This window comes from Aulostomus chinensis, chromosome 19 (genome assembly GCF_037954235.1).
Source record: "Aulostomus chinensis isolate RoL2024-O1b breed Wild chromosome 19, RoL_Achi_v1.0, whole genome shotgun sequence".
In the NCBI taxonomy this organism is placed as follows: domain Eukaryota; kingdom Metazoa; phylum Chordata; class Actinopteri; order Syngnathiformes; family Aulostomidae; genus Aulostomus; species Aulostomus chinensis.
In genome coordinates, this window is record NC_141338.1 from 7,868,305 (window position 1) to 7,881,768 (window position 13,464).

At 37.8% G+C, this 13,464-nt stretch overlaps 1 protein-coding gene across 3 annotated transcripts in view; it reads left to right on the top strand.

The window, feature by feature from the left end:
• zbtb7c (zinc finger and BTB domain containing 7C) overlaps nucleotides 1-8,457 on the top strand; it is a 23,749-nt gene extending 15,292 nt beyond the window's left edge. For all 3 annotated transcript variants that reach the window (XM_086187121.1, XM_086187119.1, XM_086187118.1), the window contains 3 exons: nucleotides 4,843-5,596; nucleotides 5,684-6,357; nucleotides 6,712-8,457. In XM_086187121.1, the coding sequence (XP_086043247.1) occupies nucleotides 4,871-5,596; nucleotides 5,684-6,357; nucleotides 6,712-7,303 (1,992 nt within the window). In that variant the 5' untranslated portion in view covers nucleotides 4,843-4,870 and the 3' untranslated portion in view covers nucleotides 7,304-8,457. The remainder of the gene's footprint in view (nucleotides 1-4,842; nucleotides 5,597-5,683; nucleotides 6,358-6,711) is intronic.
• Nucleotides 8,458-13,464: the final 5,007 nt, after the last annotated feature.

Below are 13,464 nucleotides of genomic sequence, written 5' to 3' on the forward strand. Positions count from 1 at the left end.
TTGTTACAGTTCTGTGAAATACGTCTTTAAAGCAAGTCTTTATGTGTCACTGATATGTTGCTTGTCAGGTGTTTCTGTCCTGGATTAAGTGTTCTAAAATACTGTTATTCTAAATTACACAACTATACTCGCTACGATTATCGCTTTTTGAAGCGTTTCAGTGATATTCGCTCCCTCGCATGTTGCACCTTTAATTTGATCTCATCAGCTCTTCTCCATTTTTACCCTGCAACTGACTTTTTCTAATTAAGGTATTTACTCTTGAATGTCCGGAACTTTTTTATTCTATTTAGTGCGAATTATCCGAGTTTTTGCGCTTCTTTTTTTCATGCCCCACTTGTGAATATTAGGAGAAAACATCAAAACAAAAGCTAAATTACTACGAAAAGAATCCAGCTTAAAAAGAGATTTTTAAAATTTTTATATCTCATCCACTGGTTTTACTCAGACAAAACGAAAAGGTAGAAAACATGATGATACAAATGAACAATCAGTCTTTTTAATAATGTAGAAGAATCGTTTTAAATCTGTATTTTTTTGGGGGGGGGTTCTCTTTTAGGGGTGAGAGTGATAATGGTGTGTGGCTCTGGGGCCCCCCTGAAGGGTCCACATGTGACACTTAAAACAAGCAGGCTCTTTAAGTCAAACCAGTTAAATTAGCCTCCAGATATCTTGAGAGCAGCCCACTGTTTACTTCTAAGTCGTTTTTGTGTTCAAATATGCAAATTAAGCATTTGATGAGAGTTGCCAAAGTAATTTCAATGAAAGATAAGATTTAGCATTTAACCTGCTGACCTATTTTATAATTTAGAACCCCTGTTTTTGTTGCTTCAAGTATAACTGTGCTCTAAAAGAAGTTCCAAACAATCTCAAACTTTTAAGCAGAACTTGCGCCGTTTTATTTGACGTCTGGTGATGGATAATGTCAGTGTCTTCTTCACCTCTGTAACTGACAGCAATTATGTTGCAATTCTCCATATAAACTCTGAATCCAGATTTAAAATGTGAGCTGAGGGAGAGTCTGAGTGAGACACAGGTGCACTGGTGTTATACTGTTGATAATGGAGTGACTGGTGGACAGGAGGTCAGACGCGTGCCTTCTCTTAATAAGCGGTGGAATTTTAGTTGTCAATACTATGAATTATTGGCTGTGTAATGGTCCATCGGTGACAGCTGTTTGGCAGGTGTTTTTCTGGTGGTGATGGGATGAACTTTGGCTGCCGGTGACTTAATATCAGGTGGATTCACTGGCCTGACAGGGATAAAGCAGATTTTAACCGTTCCAGACCAAATGAGCATCTGCCCATGACAAGGGTCGAGGTGGACTTTAGCTGCTGATTTGTGGCCTTAGCAGTCAGAGCTGGTTGGCTGCTCTCCTCTGGGTATAATAATGGTCCAGCTGGGTCGGAGGAACGATAGAGGAGGACGTGGGGGGGCTCGGGGGGTTATTAGGAGCTAGTGGAGGTGGTGGTCAGAGCTTGGAAAGCAGATGAAGTTCATAGGAGAACACTGAATGGAGGTGACACATTATTTGGGGTGGGAGTGCTGAGATGAAAGTGTTAGTGACTAAGTGAGGCATGAGAGGAGACGTGGCCGGTACAGCCAGGCTGAAAGAGAGACGAGCAGAAAGGATATACTGTCCATTAGAGGTCAGTTTAATATTTGAGTTGGTAGTATCCTGCCTGGATTTTGTGCTATGATCGGCGTAGGTGATGGCGCTGCGAATGGCAGGTTGTTAAAGGCTGACAACCAGTTAGTAGTTTTATTAACAGAAAAGGCCAGATTCTCTCCTACCCGTCTAGAAGATGGGTATAGAGCCAAATGACTTCAATAGTAATTATCACAAAGCGTCCCCACCCTGGCAGCTCTCATGGGTGCGGGGGGTGTAAAGGGTTAATGTTGTTTGGCTGATGAAATGTCGCTCCAGGACCTTGTGGTGGGAAAGCTGTGCCCTCCTCCCCTCCCTGTCTATGTGGCACATCCTCCTTAGATCCTCTCCACATTATAATTAGGGGCTGGCCGCTAAGAGCTAGCGCTAGCTAGTGGCAGGCAAACAGTGGGAACGGAGGGGAGTGGCGCTCACTGGGGCACCAGGCGTACAAACAGCAACAGCAGCACGTGTCCCATAGTTCCAAGAGTGGGTGGGATGGACCGAGAGTGAACAAATGACAGTGGGTTCGACAAGCCCTCCCAGTCAGACTTGCTCTCTCTTTCTCTCCCTCTTATCCACTCAGTGTTGTTCCAAGCTCTGCACTATTGTTTGTCTTGGCAGGCTGTTACAGGGAGGGGCCCCTCCACTGGTGTTTGTGCAACCTGTTAGGGAACTTTTAGGGCCATCTGATCTCTCCCGTTCATTCACTGGAGATTCTCTCACCTCTGAGAAGAGAAGGCTATTACTTTAATGGATGTTGGTGTGAAATATAATAGAGAAAAGGTATTCTTCTGTTCTGTTTAATGGACCGTCAGTCTGCACAGAATCAGCAGAAGAAGTTTGGCTGCTACCTGAGTTCACGCCACACTCGTGTGTGCGTGCGTGCATGTGTGTGTGTGAGTGTGTGCGTTCGTGTGGGTGCGTGCGCGTGTGTGAGAAAATCTCTCTCTCTCTTCAGTTGAACAGCAAAACTCTGTCTCTGAGGCATTTGCACAGGTCTGTGGGCCTATATCCTATACCACCCCCTCATCTATAGACATTTTAATTATGTCCACACTGTATCAATGGCATGAACATAGCAACGGTTACTTAGCAACAAGATCGACGAGAATAAACTACATGTAAGATTGGTATCCAAGGTGTGTACCGGCAGGTGAACCAAAGGAGGCAGTTTTCTCCCTCTCCTTCTCTGCTGCAGAAAGTGTCTGCGCGCGCATGTATGCGTGTGCGTGCATGCACGACTGAGTGTGTGTTTCTGTGTGTACGCGTGTTTGTATGCGTGTGTGTGTGTGCGTGTGTGCGCGCGTGTGTGTGTGTGTGTGTGTGTGTGTGGCTTCAGTCCCGGCCCATTTAGAGCCAGTCAACAATGCAGTTGCGGTGAGCAGGGCCGCTTCAAAGTATTTATCTACACATGCCTCCAGTGACCACCGAGTGTGGATGGCTAAGTTTAAGCTCTATTCATAGACTTGAATGAATGAGCGCCTTGCCAGAGGAAGTTTTGTCAAGTTGAACTGTAAACAGCAGCACAGTGAATCAACAGGTAGGAACTTGGGCAGCTGAAGAATGAAGATTTTCTTGAGGAATGATGAAAACCAGCACTTGCATGCACTAGATGGAGCCGATCAACTCTGTGCAAATGAGGAAGAAACTGCAAACTAGGCACATTGACAGGATACAGTATCTACAATCTGACCTCTTTTGTACTCATTTCTCACCACAACCCAATAGCACATTGTTGAAATGTAGCTTCCTTTATTCTCTGGTTGAGTGTGAAAAGCGGACAGTTCACTCATCTTATTAAATCTCATCCTGTTTTCAAGTGTCAAATTAATGAGAAAACAAAATCCTGATTTTTCCTCTCATCAAAATGTCGTGGTTCCCTAAGCGACGAAGTTGCAACACTTTCCCTTCTAGAACTCATAATAACACATTCAAGAATAAATATTACCCAATGTGATGTCTGCTCAAAATCAGACATGCTGTATTTACCATTTGTTGCTTTTGCTGCACAGATGGCACACAAACAAGCATCACTGCAGTATATTTAATAAAGCTAGATTGTCACTGTAACACTGAGCAGCCTCCTTCAGTTTGAGTAAAAAAAAAACAAACAACTTAATGAATGAATGAATGAACAATTGCTTGCCATCAGTGACTCCAATTAAGATGCAGCTTTTTTTCCCACCTGGTAACAAGTTCTTTAAATAAGCGCTGAATTCTCCACTTCATTATTTTCAGTGAAATGCTCTTCATCGGCTGACTATCAACACTTCATCCTTACAAGAAACGTGCGTGTTTACCACTTTACAACTTGAGAAAAGTTTTATGAAACTGGCTGTTCGCCTACAGTTGGGGGGGGGGGGGGGACTGACAATTGAGACAAAAATTAACATAACAATGCTGTGTGTCATAGTGAAGAATACATCATGTGACAAAACATAAAAAAACAAAAGGAAATCAAACAAGTCACAGTGAAATGAACTAGCCATCTGCTTCGTTTATTCCATTCTTTGCACAATAGAATAAATCTTTTTTTTAATCTTTTTAAAACATTTTTTAGTTCGACATTCTATGTGTTATAGATTCAAGAATTAGATTCAAGATGTTTTTTTTATCATCATTTCAGTTGAGCAAGAACTGTTGTGTGAAATACTTTGACTGGGAGGCTCCGTTATAGAAGGAAAAAAAGACAATTAAACATAAATATAGATGATATATAGAAAAGATACCAACTATACATATATATATATATATATATATATATATATATATATATATATATATAAATTTTTACAATTCTGTAATTTAAACCCACCTTTTCTTACTTGTGTCATCTTAAAAGAAATACCACCCAATCCTACAATTTGGCTGAATCTTTTTTATTGTGCAGAAAACCAAATATTTTCAGCATACGTGAGTCTAAGCTACAAAACCACTTCAGTTGGGTGACTTGGTTCGTGAATCACGGTTCTGGTTTGTGTCCTGCCCAGGAATTTACATGTCATTCACCATCCTTCTCTTCCCTCATTCCCAGCATGGATGCAGATTTGTCCCATATTTAATTTTTTTTTTTTAAAAACAACATCACTTTGTGAGATTGTCACAGATTATGAGATAACATGAAAAGTGGAAGCTGAAGAAGTGTTCCTTTTATTCAAGCGTCACTAAGGAGTTTATTTTTTTTCTCTTAGGTAACCGACAGACTCAACAGAAAGGAGGATGGTTCATCACAGGGAGGAGGACTTGATTGGGATCCCCTTCCCCAACCACAGCAGTGACGTCCTCTGCAGCCTCAATGAGCAGCGCCGTGATGGACTGCTGTGTGATGTCATCCTCATCGTCCGGGACCAGGAGTACCGGACTCACCGTTCCGTCCTGGCCGCCTGCAGCCAGTACTTCAAGAAGCTCTTCACAGTGGCCAGCACCGAGGGCGGCCGCCATCACACAGCCGCTGTGTATGAAATAGACTTTGTGGCTCCAGAATCTCTCACGGCCATCCTGGAGTTCGCCTACACCTCCACTCTGACGGTGACGGCGTCCAATGTGAAAGAGATCCTCAACGCTGCTCAGATGCTGGAAATTCCCTGTATTATCAACGTTTGCCTGGAGATTATGGATAGCGGTGGTGGAGGAGATGGTAGTGGTGGTGGTGGTGGAGGGAGAGAGGAGGAAGGAGAAGAAGAGGAGGAGGAGGATGCAGAGGAGGAGGAGGAAGAGGAGGAGGAAGAAGAAGAGGAGGATGTGGAGTCCAGGAAGGATGAGCAGGAGGAGGAGGACGATGACATCAGCGAGAGGTCACTGCGATCGTCCGAGAGCAGGGGGGAGCAGACGCCTCTGGGAACAGAAGACTCGCCGCCTCCCAGCACTTCCACATACCAGCATCAGTTTGAGCTGCACAGAGAGTCGTCCCAGTCGCAGTCCCCTGACAACAGGACAGGGAAACAGGTACAGTTCACTCAACATCATAGTATTCATGATGCTCTCATGTTCTCAGTGTAAAAACCACGCTAATGATGTCACCCTGTGTTGCAGGAGAGCTTAGAAAGCCGCGCTCTGAAGGATTTCTCCATCGAGTCTCTCCTCCAGGAAGGGCTGTACCCTCGGATGTCAACTTTGGACCGAAGGGCCAACTTCTCCCCTCTTCTCCAGGGCTTCTACCCCTCTATGTGGGCAACAGAGCTCCCAGCGTTCCCTCAGCAGTTCCTGGACCCGAGCCATCATCAGCATCCTCGCACAGGAGCCTCCCCGCAAACCAGGCTCCCCCACACCTTCCCAACACCTGCACCATTTGAGGCCTCTAGGCCCCTCGATCTAGCTGTGAAAAGAGAGATCATAAAAGAGGAAATGAAAGAGGACGGCCCATCTGGTTTGCTCCACGGCGACTTCCTGAAGGAGTTTGTCAGCTCAGGGTTGTGCAGTACCATGAGCACCGGGTCAGTGCCCTCAGAAGGTCACGCTCTCGGCCCAGTGAAGGATGAAGCCGACTTCCGATCTTACCTGAGCTTCCTGAGCTCTGCTTCCCACCTGGGAGCGCTGTTCCCCCCCTGGCAGCTGGAGGAGGAGCGCAAGATGAAACCTAAATCATCACAACAGTGTCCCATCTGCAACAAGGTTATTCAAGGAGCAGGCAAACTCCCACGACACATGAGGACGCACACGGGAGAAAAACCTTACATGTGCACCATCTGTGAAGTACGATTTACCAGGTATGTGCAGCAGTACTTTCATATATTTTTTTACCATTTATTTCTTCACTTTACTAATATGCCACTTCTTGAGTGTTTTGATGTGGAAAAAGCAGGGTTAACAGAAATGTAACTCCTGCAGTCAATGAGGTTTTCACTTCATATAAATATCAAAGGCTTTTAAGTGGAAAGCCCCCACTGCTATTTTGTTCGCAGTACCTCACCTACAGTCTTTTCAGCATACTTTCCACTCGTATTTTAGTGCAAAACAAAGTCTGAATACTGTGTAGAAGGGCAAAGAAATACTGTGCTGGAATAGATGTGCTGACCTTTTTCTCCAACACTTGAAATCATGTGGTTTTATTCCCTCACCAGACAAGACAAACTCAAGATCCACATGAGGAAGCACACAGGTGAGCGTCCCTACATTTGCCTCCACTGCAACTCTAAGTTTGTCCACAACTACGACCTGAAGAACCACCTTCGTATCCACACGGGCGTCCGTCCATACCAGTGTGAGCACTGCTACAAAAGTTTCACACGCTCCGACCACCTACATCGACACATCAAGAGGCAGAGCTGTCGCATCTCCCGCCCCCGGCGAGGACGAAAGCCTGCTGCCTGGCGGTCCGCACCCAACAGTAACTTCCTCTGCCCTCCCACCGCTGCCACCAACCGCTTTGAGGAGAAGGGCTTAAACTCTGCATACCAGGGAGTCAAGAGTCACGGACTTGGGGAGATGCTTCTGGGTAACAGGGGATTTAGGAGTATGGACGGTGAGCGGCGAGCCGAAGGGAAGCACATGGTAGAGGAGGAGAAAGGAGGCGGGGGGAGGCAAAGAGGAGTGTTTGCCTTCGCCCTGGCTGGAGAGGAAGTGCTTAGCCACTCTCAGTTTTATGGTGCGACCTCTGACCCCTGGACCATGAGACTGGAACGTGCTCCTCCCATCCCTGAGTCCGCCAAATGAGCAGCAAGGTCTCTTGAGTCTGTCCTGCTCCAGGAAGCTAAAGCACCTTTTTAAATTAAAAAAAAAAAAGAATAAAATAAAAGCAACGAACAAGATCAATGAACTTTTCAAAGGCTGCTGATGCGGCTCCGATTAAAAACTGTCCAATTAAATGACTTCATGTTAGATAATTGATTCAGCCCCGTGAATGTTTACAAGTAAGTTGAGAGCATTTAATCAAAAAAGAGGAGTTGATAAAAGCACGACAGAATGCTGTTTTATATGTTATTAGCTTTATTTATCTACAAGGTAAATGTGTCTGAAATGCAATGAAAAACAAAATTGGACTATGCCAGAAGATGGAATGAGGCTTTTATCTTGAAAAGCATTCATATATATGAAAAGCTATGCTAATTTTGAATTAGTGACTATAATGAATGTAGAAACTAAAACAAGAATTTGCAGTCGTTATTGTAAGATAAAGAAGTGGAGTAAATTCAGTTCTAATCAAATAAACGCATCGATTAGGTGTCAGTCAAACAACACACGGCGAGTCCGGTTGCTTCGCCGTGTTTAAATGTTCTTTAAAGACAACATTGAAAAGGTTTGGATTTCATCAGGGCGTAGTCTGGCACGCTTCCTGTTTATAGGTTTGATTCCAACAAGTACAGGAAGCCACTTGAAGTTAAATCAATCAGGATATTTGATCATGTGCAATCATCCCTCCGCCGCCTTGCTCTGATTGAAGCTCCTCGTCTGCACTATTGTACATAGACAAACGTTCAGCCGTGGTGGTGTTAAGTACGTTTGCATTGCTGATGATGATGATGATGATGATGATGTAAAAACAAAACACATTTTACTACCATCCACCCAAAGATGTGTACTTTGATATTTCCCAGACTTGAATAAGACTTCTTTTATTGTTTATGTGTCTTCAGAGGATGTACATGTTTTTGGACTAATCAGCTGCCGCTTTAGCTTTATGCTTGTGTTTCTCTGCTGCAACAAATCAAGAGGGTCTCAGCCCCCCGTTTTTCATAAAAATGTTCATCTCTGATTTGTGTATAAAGAGGTTGAAAATTATTTGAATTGAAAAGAAAAAGTATTTTCTTGCTATTTATGCGTATTTAAATGAATGAGCCTTGGCTATATTTTGCAAAATATGTTTTATAAAGACACTAAATGTTGAACTTTTGTTTTGGTGTGGGAGTATTATTTCTTCAGACAGACAAATAGATAGGTGGATAGATAGATAGATAGATAGATAGATAGATAGATAGATAGATAGATAGATAGATGGATAGAGAGATAGATAGATAGATAGATAGATAGATGGATGATAGATAGATGATAGATAGATAGATAGATAGATAGATAGATAGATAGATAGATAGATAATAGATAGATAGATAGATAGATAGATGGATGATAGATAGATGATAGATAGATGATAGATAGATAGATAGAGAGATAGATAGATAGATAGATAGATAGATAGAAAGATAAATGGATGATAGATGATAGATAGATAGATGAGAGATAGATGATAGATGATAGAAGATAGATAGATAGATGATAGTTAGATGATAGATAGATAGATGATAGATAGTTAGATGATAGATAGATAGATGATAGATGATAGATAGATGGATGATAGATGATAGATAGATGATAGATAGATGATAGATTATAGATAGATGATAGATGATAGATAGATGATAGATGATAGTTAGATGATAGATAGATGATAGTTAGATGATAGATTGATGATAGATAGATAGATGATAGATAGATGATAGTTAGATAAATAGATGATAGTTAGATGATAGATAGATGATAGTTTGATGATAGATAGATGATAGTTAGATGATAGATAGATGATAGATAGATGATAGTTAGATGATAGATAGATAGATAGATAGATAGATAGATAGATAGATAGATAGATAGATAGATAGATGGATGATAGATAGAGGATAGATAGATGATAGATAGATAGATGATAGATAGATGCTAGATAGATGATAGATGATAGATAAATGATAGAAAGAGAGATGATAGATAGATGATAAATAGATGATAGTTAGATGATAGATAGATAGATGATAGATATATAGATGATAGATAGATGATAGATAGATGATAGATAGATGATAGATAGATAGGTGATAGATGATAGATAGATGATAGATAGATACATGATAGATAGATGATAGATAGATGATAGATAGATGATAGATAGATAGATGATAGATAGATGAGAGATCATAGATAGATAGATGATAGATAAATGATAGATAGATGATAGATAGATAGATGATAGATAGATGAGAGATCATAGATAGATAGATGATAGTTAGATGATAGATAGATGAAAGATAGATGATAGATAAATGATAGATAGATGATAGATATATAGATGATAGATAGATGATAGATAGATGATAGATAGATAGATGATAGATAGATGAGAGATGATAGATAGATAGATGATAGTTAGATGATAGATAGATGATAGATAGATGATAGATAGATGATAGATAGATAGATAGGTGATACATGATAGATAGATGATAGATAGATGATAGATAGATAGATGATAGTTAGATGATAGATAGATGATAATAAGATGATAGATAGATGATAGATAGATGATATATAGATGATAGATAGATGATAGATAGATGATAGATAGATGATAGATAGATGATATATAGATGATAGATAGATGATAGATAGATGATAGTTAGATGATAGATAGATGATAGATAGATGATAGATAGATAGATGATAGTAAGTTGATAGATAGATGATAGTTAGATACAAGATAGATAGATGATAGATAGATGATAGTTAGATTATAGATAGATGAGAGATGATAGATAGATGATAGTTAGATGATAGATAGATAGATAGATAGGTGATAGATGATAGATAGATGATAGATAGATACATGATAGATAGATGATAGATAGATGATAGATAGATAGATGATAGTTGGATGATAGATGATAGATAAATGATAGATAGATGATAGATAGATAGATGATAGATAGATGAGAGATGATAGATAGATAGATGATAGATAAATGATAGATAGATGATAGATAGATAGATGATAGATAGATGAGAGATGATAGATAGATAGATGATAGTTAGATGATAGATAGATGATAGATAGATGATAGATAAATGATAGATAGATGATAGATATATAGATGATAGATAGATGATAGATAGATGATAGATAGATGATAGATAGATAGATGATAGATAGATGATAGATAGATAGATAGATGATAGATGATAGATAGATGATAGATAAATGATATATAGATGATAGATATATAGATGATAGATAGATGATAGATAGATGATAGATAGATGATAGATAGATAGATGATAGATAGATGATAGATAGATAGATAGATGATAGATGATAGTTTGATAGATAAATGATAGATAGATGATAGATAGATAGATGATAGATAGATGATAGTTAGATAGATAGATGATAGATGATAGTTAAATGATAGATAAATGATAGTTAGATGATAGATAGATGAGAGATGATAGACAGATAGATGATAGATAGATGATAGATGGATAGATGATAGATAAATGATAGATAGATGATAGATAGATAGATGATAGATAGATGATAGATAGATGATAGATGGATGATAGATAGATAGATGATAGATATATAGATGATAGATAGATGATAGATAGATGATAGATAGATGATAGATGATAGATAGATAGATGGATAGGTGATACATGATAGATAGATGATAGATAGATGATAGATAGATAGATGATAGATAGATGAGAGATGATAGATAGATAGATGATAGTTAGATGATAGATAGATGATAGATAGATGATAGATAGATGATAGATAGATAGATAGGTGATACATGATAGATAGATGATAGATAGATGATAGATAGATAGATGATAGTTAGATGATAGATAGATGATAATTAGATGATAGATAGATGATAGATAGATGATATATAGATGATAGATAGATGATAGATAGATGATAGTTAGATGATAGATAGATGATATATAGATGATAGATAGATGATAGATAGATGATAGATAGATGATAGTTAGATGATAGATAGATGATATATAGATGATAGATAGATGATAGATAGATGATATATAGATGATAGATAGATGATAGATAGATGATAGATAGATGATAGTTAGATGATAGATAGATGATATATAGATGATAGATAGATGATAGATAGATAGATGATAGTAAGTTGATAGATAGATGATAGTTAGATTATAGATAGATGAGAGATGATAGATAGATGACAGTTAGATGATAGATAGATAGATGATAGATAGATGATAGATAGATAGATGATAGTAAGTTGATAGATAAATGATAGTTAGATACAAGATAGATAGATGATAGATAGATGATAGATGGATAGATGATAGATAAATGATAGATAGATGATAGATAGATAGATGATAGATAGATGATAGATAGATGATAGATGGATGATAGATAGATAGATGATAGATGTATAGATGATAGATAGATGATAGATAGATGATAGATAGATGATAGATAGATAGATGGATAGGTGATACATGATAGATAGATGATAGATAGATGATAGATAGATAGATGATAGATAGATGAGAGATGATAGATAGATAGATGATAGTTAGATGATAGATAGATGATAGATAGATGATAGATAGATAGATAGGTGATACATGATAGATAGATGATAGATAGATGATAGATAGATAGATGATAGTTAGATGATAGATAGATGATAATTAGATGATAGATGATAGATAGATGATATATAGATGATAGATAGATGATAGATAGATAGATGATAGATAGATGAGAGATAGATGATATATAGATGATACATAGATGATAGATAGATGATAGATAGATGACAGTTAGATGATAGATAGATGATATATAGATGATAGATAGATGATAGATAGATGATAGTTAGATGATAGATAGATGATATATAGATGATAGATAGATGATAGATAGATAGATGATAGTAAGTTGATAGATAGATGATAGTTAGATTATAGATAGATGAGAGATGATAGATAGATGACAGTTAGATGATAGATAGATAGATGATAGATAGATGATAGATAGATAGATGATAGTAAGTTGATAGATAAATGATAGTTAGATACAAGATAGATAGATGATAGATAGATGATAGTTAGATTATAGATAGATGAGAGATGATAGATAGATGATAGTTAGATGATAGATAGATAGATGATAGTAAGTTGATAGATAAATGATAGTTAGATACAAGATAGATAGATGATAGATAGATGATAGATAGATGATAGTTAGATAGATAGATGATAGATAGATGATAGATGATAGATAGATGATAGATAGATGATAGATAGATGACAGTTAGATGATAGATAGATAGATGATAGATAGATGATAGATAGATAGATGATAGTAAGTTGATAGATAAATGATAGTTAGATACAAGATAGATAGATGATAGATAGATGATAGTTAGATTATAGATAGATGAGAGATGATAGATAGATGATAGTTAGATGATAGATAGATAGATGATAGTAAGTTGATAGATAAATGATAGTTAGATACAAGATAGATAGATGATAGATAGATGATAGATAGATGATAGTTAGATAGATAGATGATAGATAGATGATAGATGATAGATAGATGATAGATAGATGATAGATAGATAGATGATAGTTAGATGATAGATAAATGATAGTTAGATTATAGATAGATGAGAGATGATAGACAGATAGATGATAGATAGATGATAGATGGATAGATGATAGATAAATGATAGATAGATGATAGATAGATAGATGATAGATAGATGATAGATAGATGATAGATGATAGATAGATAGATGGATAGGTGATACATGATAGATAGATGATAGATAGATGATAGATGATAGATAGATAGATAGATAGATGATAGATAGATGATAGTTAGATTATAGATAGATGAGAGATGATAGATAGATGATAGATAGATGAGAGATAGATGATAGATGATAATTAGATGATAGATAGATGATAGTTAGATAGATGATAGTAAGATGATAGATAAATGATAGATAGATACAAGATAGATAGATGATAGATAGATGATAGAT